The 14,327-nt window shown below is 31.9% G+C and overlaps 1 protein-coding gene across 1 annotated transcript; it reads left to right on the top strand.

The window, feature by feature from the left end:
- Positions 1-1,515: 1,515 nt before the first annotated feature.
- On the top strand, positions 1,516-6,686 carry LOC141703710 (sorting nexin 2A-like; the record flags this gene model as incomplete). The annotated part of the gene is made up of 10 exons (XM_074507148.1): positions 1,516-1,519; positions 1,618-2,046; positions 2,361-2,499; positions 4,238-4,301; positions 4,432-4,692; positions 5,563-5,657; positions 5,956-6,046; positions 6,152-6,223; positions 6,322-6,381; positions 6,477-6,686. Coding segments are annotated over exons 1-10 (1,425 nt in total), but the record flags the coding sequence as incomplete, so codon positions are not given.
- Between the last annotated feature and the right edge of the window lie 7,641 nt (positions 6,687-14,327).

Raw genomic sequence — 14,327 nt, 5'->3', positions numbered from 1 at the left:
TTTATGGTGTTGCAGTAGGTTATTTAGTGTTGCGTTAGTTATTGTACTATTCTTAAAATTTATTTGTTATATTTATGTTATAATTTTTTTTAAAATATTTTTAATTGATCCAACCGTACAAATTTTGTTTCCTACTAGTTTTAGAGATGTGTAATTTTTTTTTTAAAAAAATAAATTTTATATCACATGCTTTTTAATAGTCAAACCCCGGTGCACACGGGTTCACATTACGTAGTCTTGTTCTGGGTGGTGATTCTATTTTTTTAAAATTTTTGTTCAACGATCCAACCGTACGGATGATGATACCTACTAATTTTAAAAATGTCTAAATATTTTTAAAAAAATTAAATTTTATATCGTATGTTTTTATAATAGTCAAATTACGGTCAACACGGGTTCCTATAACCAAGACTTGTCCCGAGTGGTGATTCTATTTTCTTGAAATTCTTGTTCAATGATCCAACCGTATAGATGATGTTACCTTCTAATTTTAGAGATGTTAAATTTTTTTTTTTTAAAAAAATTTAGATTTTATATCACGTGCTTTTTTAATAGTCAAATTACGGTCAACACGGGTTGCTGTTACCTAGTATTGTCCCGAGTGATTATTCTATTTCTTTAAAATACTTGTTCAACGATCCAACCGTATGGATGATGATACCTACTTATTTTAAAAATGTGTAATTTTTTTTTAAAATTTAGATTTTATAGCGTGTGTTTTTATAATAGTCAAATTACGGTCAACACGAGTAACCAAGTCTTGTCCCGAGTGGTGATTCTATTTTTTTAAAATTCTTGTTCAACGATCCAATCGTACGGATGATATTACCTACTAATTTTTAAGTTGTGTAATTTTTTTTAAAAAAATTAGATTTTATATCATGTGTTTTTATAATTGTCAAATTACGGTCAACACGGGTTCCATGTAGATTCTTGTCCCGAATGATTTCTATTTTTTTTTAAAATTCTTGTTCGATAATTCAATTATACAAATAATTGTTCCGATTAATTTTATCATTGTCGTGTTATTTTGACATATATTTTACATTAGTTATACAATTTTCTTATAATATTTAAAATTGTAAATATTTAATAAAAAACTAAAAAAATAATTAAATGATGTTGAGACACAGATCTGCACACTTTCCCAGGCCAAAAAATTGGGCGGTTATTTCCCCCTTAACAAAAATTCACTCTTTCTCTCTAAATCTGAGCTGATACTCGAAAATTAAAATAATATTAAAATAATTTACAGAAAAGCAACAAGATATTTATCAAAATAATTAAAAAATTATGATTGTAAAGACTTAATTAAGTCAAGGCCCAGCCCGTTAACAGACAAGCCCTAAAAATTTATCATTTTTATATAAAACCCTAACAAACATAAATCATTAGCAGTAGCCGCCTCGTCTTTCAACCCCTCTCTTCACTCAGATCTTCAGACCCCTTCTCACCTCCACCATCCTCTCCTCCGCTCACCTTCTTATTATATTCTCCTACACATCTCGATCCGAGATGTGTAAAAACAATCGAGAAATCAACAACCTAATCCGTACAACACGTTTCTCGAACCGCCTTCGTATGCTGAAGCAATATTTCGATCGTTCGATGGAGAAGATAGCAACGGAGGAAGTGGAGTCAACGGTCATGATTTGTTCGCAACTTCGACTTCACATTCCGGAGCGAAGTATGTGCGAATCACGGTTTCGGATTCTCAGAAGGAGCAAGACGTGTCGAATGGGAAGTTGCCGTTGGTGAGGACCACGGATGTGGCGTCGAGAATGTTAGATGGGGCGGTGAAGTTGCCTTGGCAGTTGTTTGGGAGGGAGAGTTTGCAAGGGAGTGCATTGGATGTGAATGAGGTTGCGTTGCCTACGAAAGGAGGGAGGGATTTGTTGAGGATTTTTAAGGAGTTGAAGCAGTCGGTTACGAATGATTGGGGTGCGGTTAAGCCACCGGTTGTAGAGGAAGATAAGGAATTTTTCAAGAGGAAGGGTAAGTTGCAGGATTTCGAGAATCAGATTGATATTGCTTCTCAGCAGGTCTATTGAACTCTTTTGATGTAAATTATAAATTTTGAGTGCTATGTTTGTCGGTTTATATAATTAGTAATGTTTCTCGATTCAAATATGTATTGATATTTGTCTGATAATGCTGATCTAGCGAGACCATTTTGAGTTGCGACATCTCAGACTTGATTAAGCTTAAATGTATGTTAATCAATTTCCTAGCTCCATACAATAAAGGAAATATCGATATTTGCCTCGGTGTTATATGTAAATTTGTAATATTTATTACTGTCATGTAGTTGATTTAGGTACTAATAATATGTATAATGAAATGGGACGTATGCTATTGACATGAAATTAAAGCTCAGCAAGAAATTGGGGAGACGATGGGGCAACTGGGGTTGGCTTTTGTCAAGCTAACGAAGTTTGAGGCAGATCAGGCAATGTTCAACTCTCAAAGGGTGAGATCTGCAGACATGAAAAATGTGGCTACTGAAGGGTTTTTAGCACATAAACGCAGCGAAAACGTAAATTTACTCTTAAAAAGAACCGAAACCCTCCGCAGGATCCATGCGAAAAAATAATATTTAATTCGTAGTTCAGTATGTTTACCTTAAGAAGCTTTACGTTAATGGAAAGATGAAGGTCTTTAATAGCGATCCAAGAACGATGAACGGAGATCCTTAGCAGATGCTCCTCAAGTGTGAAGCACTCCACCGGTATCCATCAAGAAAACGATGTAATGAAGGAGGAGGAGATGGAGATAATTAGGGTTTTGTCAATCTTTTTGGTTAAGGCAAAAATAGGGTTTATAATAGTATATTTATAGGCAAAATTTTCAGCTAAATTTTTTTCCATAAAATATTATTATTATTAACCCTTTATTATTCTCACTAATAATTAAAACACCTTTTAATTATTAATCCTTTTTCTAAATTCTTTAGAAATAATTCTCTCACTTGATTTAATTTCTAAAAATTAAATTCTTAATTAATAATATTAAGAATCTTTTCTTAATTAATAATATTAAGAATCTTTTCTTAATTAATTTATAATCAATTAAATCTCATTTAATCAATTATTAAATTTTCCAATTAATTATTTATTTCATAAATAAATAATTATCAGCCATTATTAATTAATTCCTCCACCATTAAATCATTATCTTTTATGGTGTGACCCTATAGGTTCAATATTAAGCGGTAGTAGAAATAAATAATAATAAAATTATTTTATCATTATTTATATAGATTCTCTAATTCATTAAATATGATTAATAAATTAATCATATTTATTCTACATCGTGAGAGATACTTCTCAGCATATCGCGACTATCCGGATAATACGAATTCACTGCTTAGAATACCAAGAACCTATTCAGTGAGTAGTTACTGTACAATTAATTCCTTCTACGCTGCAATATCACGATTAAATATAAGGCATAAAACTTGTGTCAAGCCTATCTTATTTAATCACTTGCTTTCCCATTCACTATGCTTAGTTCTATTTAATGTAAATTAGAAACTCCTTTCTAATTTCATTCACTCTGGCCAGAGATTCCTGGATTAACATAAGTGGATCAGCATTGAACATTCTCTTCCTACACTGGAAGGGGTAGATCCTTTATTGATCATACCCTATCTTCGTGTACAAATTCCTATACCCAGTAGAGCCCTTATAATTGTCCCTTGAGACTAAGAACTAAACCAAAGCATAGTTCAGTGTACACAAGATGACTATGATGACCTCAAGTCTAAGGATACTTGTACAACTATCACTATGTGAACAACTGCTGACATGTGAGTGAACTCCATTAGTTGTTCAGCTGTGTGAGTCATGTTCAGTGAACTTATTCTATAATAAGCACCTACATACTAGCTATAGTGTCACCAACAAATGTCTATGAGAACAGACATCCTTCATAATGAAGCAAGCATAGTATGTACCGCATCTTTGCGGATTATTAATTACCAGTTATAATTCTACGACCAGGAACTATTTAAGTTTAGAGTTATCATCTTTTAGGTCTCATTATTATGATCTCATCACATTCCATAAAAAGCTTTACTCTAAACTGTGGTATATCTTATTTAAATATTTAAATAGATAGAGCCCCCAATAAAAACAAAACAAGCCTTTTATTAATATCAATGAAATCAAAACAGATTACATAAAAGTTATTCCTAAATCCTCATACATGATTGGACTTAGGACATATCACTTTCAGTTACTGCTGCTGTCAATACTAACAGACTCTATCGGGAGTTGAATGCACAAACTGTCAAGCATCTGGTAAGTTACTGGATTGTTGTACTTTCCCAGACTTGAATTGCTAACTTTAATCATGATCCTTTATCTTTTCAAGCATCTTGTTCCACTCGAAGTGCTAGATATTTACAGATGCTCTATTCTTATACTGCAGGATAAGCTTCATGACTATCTTGGGGTGATGTTGGCAATTAACAATGCATTTTCTGACCGCGCGAATGCTTTGTTGACGGTGCAAACTCTTTTATCCGAATTGGCCTCCTTGAATGTAAGGATTGAAAAGCTTGAAGCTGCTTCATCAAAGATTTTTTGTGGTAAAAGTTCTAGAATTCGCAAAATAGATGAGTTGAAAGAAACTGTAAGAGTAACAGAGGAAGCTAAAACCTGTGCAGTCAAAGAATATGAACGGATCAAGGTAACATGTTCTTCCTTCTAGTGCATGTATTACCCGAACACTTCAGAAATTTTAGTGACACCAGTTATCCATAAATTCTTTAACTAGTTTTTGAGCTGAGATAATATATTCTTTAATTAGTTTTTTCTTCATCCAATAACAATCATTATAAAAAACTAAATACAATAGGAGGGTCTTGCACTAAGAAAAATAGTTAATTGTGTGTGTCCTTAAGTGGATATTAGAACCATTTCTTCAATTGCTTTATAAAGTAAATGTGCATAAGCATTGCCCTTGCTTGAGTTATGCTGACAAATTAAACATAGAATAATCATTCATTCTGTTGAATTGGATCTTGATATTCTTATAAATGAGGACTTAATTTTTTACCAAACAAAATATAGTTAGCAATACATAGTCACTCAGACTTATTGCTTAGTATGTAGCAGAATAAGCAACGAAGAGTTAAGCACCTCAGATTTTTAGAAGCAAGCAAGAAAACATAATAGGATGAAGTATTTAGCAAAAGTATACAAAGTAATTAACACAGAAGGAGCATAAATGTGCAACACTGAGTATATAATAGAAGCGAAGTCGGTCATGAGCAATGGGGTCACCAAAATTAATCCCAGTAATCAATATTTAGAAACACTGAATATAAGTTCTAGGGTCTATTATTTGATTGTGGCTACCAGACTGTGGTGGTATGTTATGGATGTTACTGCTAGCGAAATGGGAACGTAGAGTATATCCGTGCAGTCCCTTAACCACTTTTCATGGTTCTATTCAATTAGATAACAAGGCAACCTGGGTTACATGAAGCTTCCTATCTATACTATGACATTATTGTTAATTCTTATTCTAAGCTGTATATTTGTGTTGTATTTGCAGTGCTTGCCTATTACCATCGACGTTGGCACAAATAACCAAAAGTTGCTGGATGATGAGTTCATTATTGGGCTCAAACAAAAGAGGCAACTGGGCAGGTACTTTTTATCTTCTTTTCTGTAATTCATAGATATAATTACTTGCGGTCTACAACTAAAAACTAATTTTGTATGCATTCACCTGCATCAAGGAATTTGCCGAGCTTCTGGAAGAGTTTATGTCTACTGTTAAGCAGAACTATGGAGAGAAAATCCTCATACAGGCTTGTTTGCAGTTTCAAACATTTAAGTAGATAATGGATTTTTATATGTTATAAATTCTAATCATTTGACATTGATTCTCAGTTTGAAGATCAATCTTATGGTTGATTAATTGTGATTAATAGTGATTTATAAGTTTTCAGGGTCAATCTGACAATTATCACGAGTTGATCGGGATTCCGCACCATACTGAATGCCTAGCACCAGATGAAGTGGCCATGCTTGTGGTAGGTTGAGTGTTTTTGAAAAGTATATGCACTAAAATGTGTAAACTTTATGTCCTCTTATTACTTCTGTAAAGGCTTACCTAATGTTGTTTTATAATTTAAAAGACAAGTTTGAAAGCCCTGTCTGGAGCAGTTTTTTACATAGATTCTGATCACCACAAAATGCTTCTTTCTTTTGTAAGTAATAGTGCATTAATATTTTTTCTCATTTCTTTTTCCATTATTTTTTTCGGATTTTAGTTTGTTGGTTGTTAAAGAAAGTTTGTTACCTTCAGATAAGTGGCATGAGTTTGTGGAACTATGGTCCATATGTGATGGATGTATTGGTTGAGTTGGTTGTTACTTTGATATATAATGCTACTCACTATACAATAATGATTATCATTGCTTGTTCTTATCAAGGATTAGTTTTGCTTTTACTACATTGTAGGCTGCAGTGAGCGGAAAATACCTCCATCTATGCTTGGATATGCTTGTAAGAAATTTTGTGCGGCCTTTATCTTTCCTTAGGCTATTACAGTATCCACGTGTGCATGCTGCTTTAAAGGAAATTGCTGATTTAGTTCCCCTCGCACCACTGAGATTTGAAAAAGTAATCAAGGAGAGGATGCCCCACAGATCCTCAAAGCAACCTTGGATTGTAAGTTTACTTCATCTGCTTCTCGTCTTTTGGGGACATGCTTCTCTGTAACCTTGGCTGGAAGTACATTTTTTATGCATGTCTATGTAGACTATATAGCACATTATCGATTTGTTAAATATAAATTTAGAATGAATTTTTTTTGGTCTAGTTGCAAGTTGTTTCAAGTCATTTCATTAAAGGAAATGTCGGGGCCTATATTGACTCCCAAAAAATTACCTTTTGAGTCCAGTTGCTTTTGTGGTTGTATTTAGCTCTTTGTTTTAATCTCTCTTGGCAGATAAATCATAAATCTTTTTACGCTTTGTACACTATCTATTTTGCGTCTTTTTGGGGCAAATGCTCAATCTGTTCCAAGGCAGAAGTACATTTTTGATGCATGTATTTATAGCCCATAGCTCGTAATAAATTCTAAAAATGAAATTATTGACTTTATTGGTTGGGTTTAATTGCGTTGTGTTAAATAAGTAGTAAATTAATAATGGAAAGTTAAGGCCCAATCAATACCATAATATTGAGTGATTGACTGTAAGTCAAACTGCTTTCATTACTTAAGTTTAAGACCCAAATCTTGTTATTCTTATTCTATTCATTTTTATTTCTAGGCTAAAGCTCCATTTAGCTTCCTTGCATCAACATCGCCTTAGGGTCTATTTTTTAAAAGGTTTTTATTCGAAGATGTACCACGATTTCCAGTGATCAAGAGGAAAACGGTACTAACAGTCATTCAAGGCACTCAAGGCGCAACTTCTTAGTGACTTAGTTCTTTGGTATCTTTGTTCATTTGAAGAAAGATTGATGTACTTTTGGTGTTTTAAATTTAGAATTGGGCGTATGTATTTTAGTATTTTTTGTATGTTAAAACTTGTTGGATTCCTGATATGGTTGTTTTTGTTGGATGCCACTTATGGCAGGTATCATGTAAAAACAGACAAATTATAGCCAATTTTTTATGTTTTCTAGTGTTGCATATTCCATAGTATGATGTTGCATATTGCTTTTCACTGTGTTACATTTGATTATTATACTGTTGCAATTTTTAAAATGGTGTTGCATAATGTGGTATATACTGTTGCAATTGAATGAAAATAGTGTTGTATATGCAACAAAATGGTGTTGCATAAACAATATGGGCCCACATATGATGTGGAAAAAGGGCCCCACTGCTGACGTGGCATTGCGGGCCCCCACATGCTGACGTGGCAGGATGAGACCCAGCTGACGTGGCGTGCTGACGTGGCATGCTGATGTGGCTCTGGGAACCCCCTGTTGTTGACATGGCATCTGATGTGTCAGTTGCCACGTAGGACCAAGTGTACTATCCTCTCAGGTGTAATGCAACACTTTCTGTTGTTGCCAATAGGTGATTTACTGTTGCAAAATCCACCTGATGCATTACTTTTAAGTGTTGCACAAAATGTTTGCATTAGGTGTCTACGACCACTTTCACATTGGCGACCCCCCTCTGGTGTTGCCTATTACCTTATGCAACACCATTTGGGCCTTATGCAACTGTATAGTAGGGGTTGCCTATGTGCACTTATGGCGTAGTGATTACTCTAATGACTAAAATTTAGGTACATACATATAGGTTATAGAATAATGTGAAAATCTTTTATGTACGGTAGAAATACGAGTAATAACCTTTTAACATAATGAGTATAACTTTTGTTTGAATGTACTTGAATTGGCCAATACTTTCATTCTTCAATGCTATAAAATGCTAATGAATTTGTTTTCCTACCTGCTAATGGAGAGTTTGAACTTGTGTACATTGCATGTGACTTTCTCTTATTTACAAAGCCTTTTTGCTAATCCGGTTTACTTTATGAGATTAAATTGCAAAAAAAAGTGTAGGGTTAAATTCACACTCTAATCATAGGTTTTTACAAGTTAGCAACCATTTCCGTATGACCAAATCTTTAAAAAATCAAGATTTACATAATTTATTATCTTTTACTTTGACATTAATTTGTTACTTTGCAAAAGCTCCCACTATGAAACAAGGTTCGATTTTTAATTTGGATAAGAGTGAGAACAAATGAGTTGTGTTACCCACTTCTCTTCTTGCGGATCTGCATAACATCCCAAATTATGTACATGTTGCAACAAAGAAGGCAATGTCTTATGTTCCCTAACCCCTTACAATACGCCTATATTCTAATTGTTTATGGTTTATTGCAGGACTTTCATTTTCGGTTAGAGAAATTTAACAGGTTTGCTATCCATTCGAGCATCTCAAGGATAATGAGACACCAGAATTTGGAAAATAACGAGATCGCAAGTTGGTAGAGTTCTTTTCTAAAAAAAATGATGAAGTCAGAAAGTAGAGCTTTTAGGTCTCAAATGCTGCTTTCAGGTAGGGTACTCATGATAATCCATCTAGCCCTTAAGTGCATTGGTTTTTGAGTTGCTTATTGATATGGTTGTGTACATTGACCATGATAATTTTGACAAAGAATGTTGTGTATATTTTTATGATGTTTATGAGTTTCTTTCAAGATTTAATGTGATAGTATATATAAAATTGTAGCCTGGCATTAAAGAGGAGATGTAAGTCCCCATCTATAACTACATTTTAATTTCACAAGTTATTGACGTACATGGTTGTTCCAATATATTTTAGATAATTGAATTACATGGATGACTTACATGGATGACTGACTAATTTTCAAGTTAATTGTTTATGCTAAAAAAAACTGGTAAGTAATATTAGTCATCTCAATTTCAATATAAGATTTTTATATATTAAATAATTATTTTTAGCAAAACACATGCTCAGATCCAGTCATTTTTATTATTTTAATATTAAAGTATGATCAATTTTTCTTTGTCTACAATCATGTTGGTATCTGCTATTTGCAAAACAAAATTAATTCTAAAAATGTGCACAGATGGATTATATATGGAGTTCTAGCTTCTCTTATTACACTTGGATGATGCAAAATGTCTATTGTAATTTAAGTACTAAATTTATTCAACATTTATTTAGATAGGTTAAATTATACATGCTTGATAAATTGTATTTAGAGCAATGAAAGAGTAACATATATATAAAAATGATGTATGCATAATCTTATTATAAGTAGTATTTTTTTTGAAAGGATAAAGAAATGTTAGTTGGAAAAAAGATGTCAGATTGGAACATTGACAAAAAAGTATAAATTAAAATATAAAGTACCATTGTACCACTTCTAATGTGTATAACTCCTTAAAATTTTAGGTACACTCATCAACTCTCCAATTATATGTTATATTTGTATAACATTATTTTTAGCAGACTCTTTTAGTTTTAGGAATCTTAATTTTCAACAAAATTGTTGTAAATAATATTTTTTATTTTTATTTTTAAATAGTTTCTCTGAACTGGGCGGGTATATATACCTAGTTTATTATGAACAATTTGCACATCCTCGTCTTTTTTCAATATTCTTCCCTCTTACACTTACAAGTTACAACCTTTCTTTTGTATTGAAGTTTGTTAACAAATATATTGTTTGTATTCCCTTCAACCAAATAGAACAATAGTGTATGAACTGTGTGGTGTCTAGCAGTTATACAATAGCCGTTTCGGTTCACGGAATGTTGAGTTTTTTTCAAAGAGAATTCACGTTTAGGACTTTATTTCATAAGACAAGCAAGCTATATTCTAAGACAGTTGAGAGCTTCTCATTTTCATTCATGACAGAAATAGCGCGGGGCATCGTTTTTTATATCTAATAACCCTAAAGAGGGAAGGCACACAGATATATCTAACATAATTTTAAATATTTCTCTAACAAAATGCATATTTTAATATTACATGTAAATAAACAATTATATTCATGATTCATGAATTCATTTCATTTAAATGTCTACAACCTCATAACAATACTCATATTGTGATCTGCTCCATAAACATTCTACTATCATAATTTAGCAATCATAAATTCAGAATAATACCTTATAAGTATCCTAGATCACCTATGGCTGTCAACCTGTCTTGGCTCTTCTTCCCTTCTCGCTTCCTTGCTTCGGGATATAGCCTGACCTTGGGATCGCCTGGGATATCCTCTAAAATACTTAAAAAAAATATTATATCTGTCTTAACAATTACTAAACATAGACATAGTATATATTACTTCGATCTCACAATATTTTCTTGTATAGAGATTGTAGAGTAAAGGTTTAGCTACTCATAGAAGATTTATAAACAGCCATTTCTATTAATGAAAACTTTCGATATCTTCTGAATGATTTACAAGATGGCTTTTATAGAGTTTTTCAATCTCTGTTGATTCTACTAATTTCTATTTCTAAGATTCCCTTTTAATTTCCTCCGTTCTTTTTCTTTCCTCTTTTTCAAAAGCTGAATCCACTTTCTGTAATTTGTCTGCCATTCCACCTTCTTTTTGACTTTAGAGATAAAATTTCTGGTAAATGTCCTTGTCTTTTCTGCTGCTGTCTTTTTCTTCTAGTAACCTTTCTTCTTTGTTGCTGCTGTCTTTCCTGAAAATTATTGATATTTGATTTGATAATTTTTTTTTTTTTTTATAGTCACCAATATAATTTGGGCCGTAGTGTCATTTGTAATATGCTTTCAGTCACCAATTCTCATTGGGCCGAAATATCATTTGTAATATGCTTTCAGTCACCAATTCTCATTGGGCCGAAATATTATTTGTAATATCCATAGGTCACCAATTCTCATTGGGCCTATCAATTCATCGTTATTATTACATTGTTAGGTCACCAAATTCTATTGGGCCTAACTTTCATCAAATGGTATTACATTGTATTATATGGTTAGGTCACCCTTTCAGGGCCTAACAAATATCTATGCAAAGGGATCAGAACATCCTTCTTCTTTTGTTGCTATATTCTTTAGAGTTGCCACTGGTCTCCGTCTTTGGCCTGATAATAAATTCTGATAAATTTCCTTTGTCTTCTGAGCATGATTGTGCTTTAAATCTGATAATCTTGCATGCATTTCGTTCAAAGCTGTAGTATCCCTGCTAATTATCATTATTATAATAAATAGTTAGTATTTCTTCTGCTAATCCACCTTTACTTGTGCCAATGACACATGCCTTTCCTCCTCGTATCATATCTTCAAGTTTAGACTTCAATGTTGCTATGCCGATTGCTCTCTTGTTACACAACCAGTCGCCAAATTGCTCTATTGTACATGCCATGTCCGTCTTTAGGCTAGTATTTTCACCTTCTATAGTAGTATTCCTGCCATACTTAAATATTTGACAGTGTAATATGGGTTTTCCTGTTAAGTCAGTACAGGCATCAAAAACCTGTATACCATAAATTCCTCCTGGTCCGTATGAATTCATGTAAGATTGAAGGCTTTGTGTTATAGTTGATGGTAGTTGTGCTATACTTGATAAGGTTTCATCTACCATTATTTTGTCAATAAATCCTAAGAGTAATAGGTTTTTTACTACAGTTGAATCTGCGTTTTCCCTACAGATATACCTTGGGTATTTTCCAAATTTCCCATTTCTCAGGATTGTAGTATTGGTTTTATAATCATAGTACTTTTGTATCTTTTCAAAGGACTCGGTATATTCTTTGGTAAAGGTTACACGATCTTTTAGGGTAATGGCGTTGATAGTATTATCTGGTATAGTTATTGTTTTGATAGTAGGAGTATTGGCTAATCTTGATACAAAGGTTTCTGGGGTTTTTTGAAGGTTGTTTAATATTCTGAGTTTTCCTTCTAAAGTAGTAGTAAGTTGGCTGATTTCTTCGTTAATAAAATTTATCTGGTCATTCTTTTCCTTTATCTTCTGAATTACTTCTCCCACCTGTATCATAATACTGCTAATACTTTCCATTTTCCCTGCTAAGATAGTCTGCAAGAATATTTTTAGTACCTGATATATTTTTAATAATAAAATCATAACAACTAAAAAATGCTTGCCAATTTCTTCTTTTATTTAATTCTCGTAAAGGGTCAATTTTATTGAATATAAATGATCTTACTTGAGTATTATCTGTTCTTACAACAAATTTTGCAGGTAGTAAATGATAATGAAATCTTTTAATTCCTAATTTTACAGCTAATAGTTCCTTTCATTAATATGATAATTCTTTTCATTGGGTTTCCACGTTCCAGCTGCATATCCACATATTAAAGGGTTTTCTTTATCAATATCATCTTTTTCAAAAACTACTAATACTGCTCCCCATCCTATATCACTAGCATCTGTAAATAGTTCTAACTGATCACTATCTTTGGGTAATCGTAGTTTAGGTAAATTTTCTACCTTTGTTTTTAATGCTCTTATTGCATTTGTATGATCTTCCTTCCACTCAAAAGTTTTATTTTTCTTTATTAAATCTTGTAGTGGTTTTCTTAATTTTGGGAATCTTTTATATAATCTGAAGCGTAATTTACTATTCCTAAGAATTGTTGTACTTCTTTTTATTTTCTAAAATTTCTTTAAAACTCTTTTTTTGTTGATATATGTTCTTGTAATTGAATTCCTTCAGAGTCTATAATATATCCTAAATATTCTATTTTGTGTTTAAATATTTCTGATTTCTTTTCTGATAATTATTCCATGTTTTCTAATAGTCTGAATAAATATATCTAGACGTTTTGAATGATCTGTTAAATTATCACTAAATATTAATATATCTATATATACTAGAATAAAATCATTCATTTCTCTAAATATTTTATCCATTCTTCTTTGGAATATTTGTGGAGCTGTTCTTAATCCAAATGGTAGTACTATCCATTCATAATGTCCTTGTGGAACGCTAAATGCTGTTAAACATTTAGATTCCTTAGTTAGTTTTATTTGCCAGTATCCACTTTTACAATCAAATTTACTAAACCATTTCTTATTACTTGTTTGGTTGATTAAATTTCTTTTATATGGTAAAAAATATCCATCAAATATAGTCTTTTTATTTAGTTCTCGATAATCTTACCATTCTAGCTTTTCCTCTTTTTACTTCATTATGATTTCTTACTAAAAACGCTGGGCCACTATGCGGACTTTTACTTTCTTGTATTAGTCCTAAGTTTAATAATTCTTTTATTTGAACTCCTAACTCCTTTTGATCTGTTGGGCTATATCTTATTGGTCTATTTCTAATTATATCATTAGGCTTTATTAGTTTTATTTCAGCATATATTTTTTCTATTTCCCATAACTTCATTGGATGTTCTCCAAAATTTATTTCTAAGGCCTTTAAATATTTTTGTTTTAATAGTTCTAAATTCATTTTTCTTTCCGTTTTAATATTACTTATTTCTATTGATTTTACAGGTATTATTCTTTTTAATACTATCCATTTTTCGCAAGGTGTTAGCACACTTATCCTATTGTTTTATTATTTGAGTTTTAAAAGAATCTAAAAAGTTATTTCCTAGTAACATTTGTTGTTTCATATTTTTCTTGGTATATTATAGGTAACCTAAACCTTATTTTTCCTAATATAAATCTACATTTTCTGCTATTATATCTATCTCTTTTTTATGGTTATTGAATCCTGTTACTATTATTCTATTTTTTGTACGTTTCCATTTGTGTTGAGTAAATACTTCTTCTTTAGCTAAACAAATATCTGCTCCGCTATCTATAAATATCTTTTGTTTTTATATTTTCGTAGGATATTCTACCTGTGCTTCAATAT

This window comes from Apium graveolens, unplaced genomic scaffold, assembly GCF_009905375.1.
Source record: "Apium graveolens cultivar Ventura unplaced genomic scaffold, ASM990537v1 ctg7002, whole genome shotgun sequence".
NCBI lineage: Eukaryota > Viridiplantae > Streptophyta > Magnoliopsida > Apiales > Apiaceae > Apium > Apium graveolens.
This window is presented reverse-complemented; position numbering and strand designations above follow the sequence as displayed.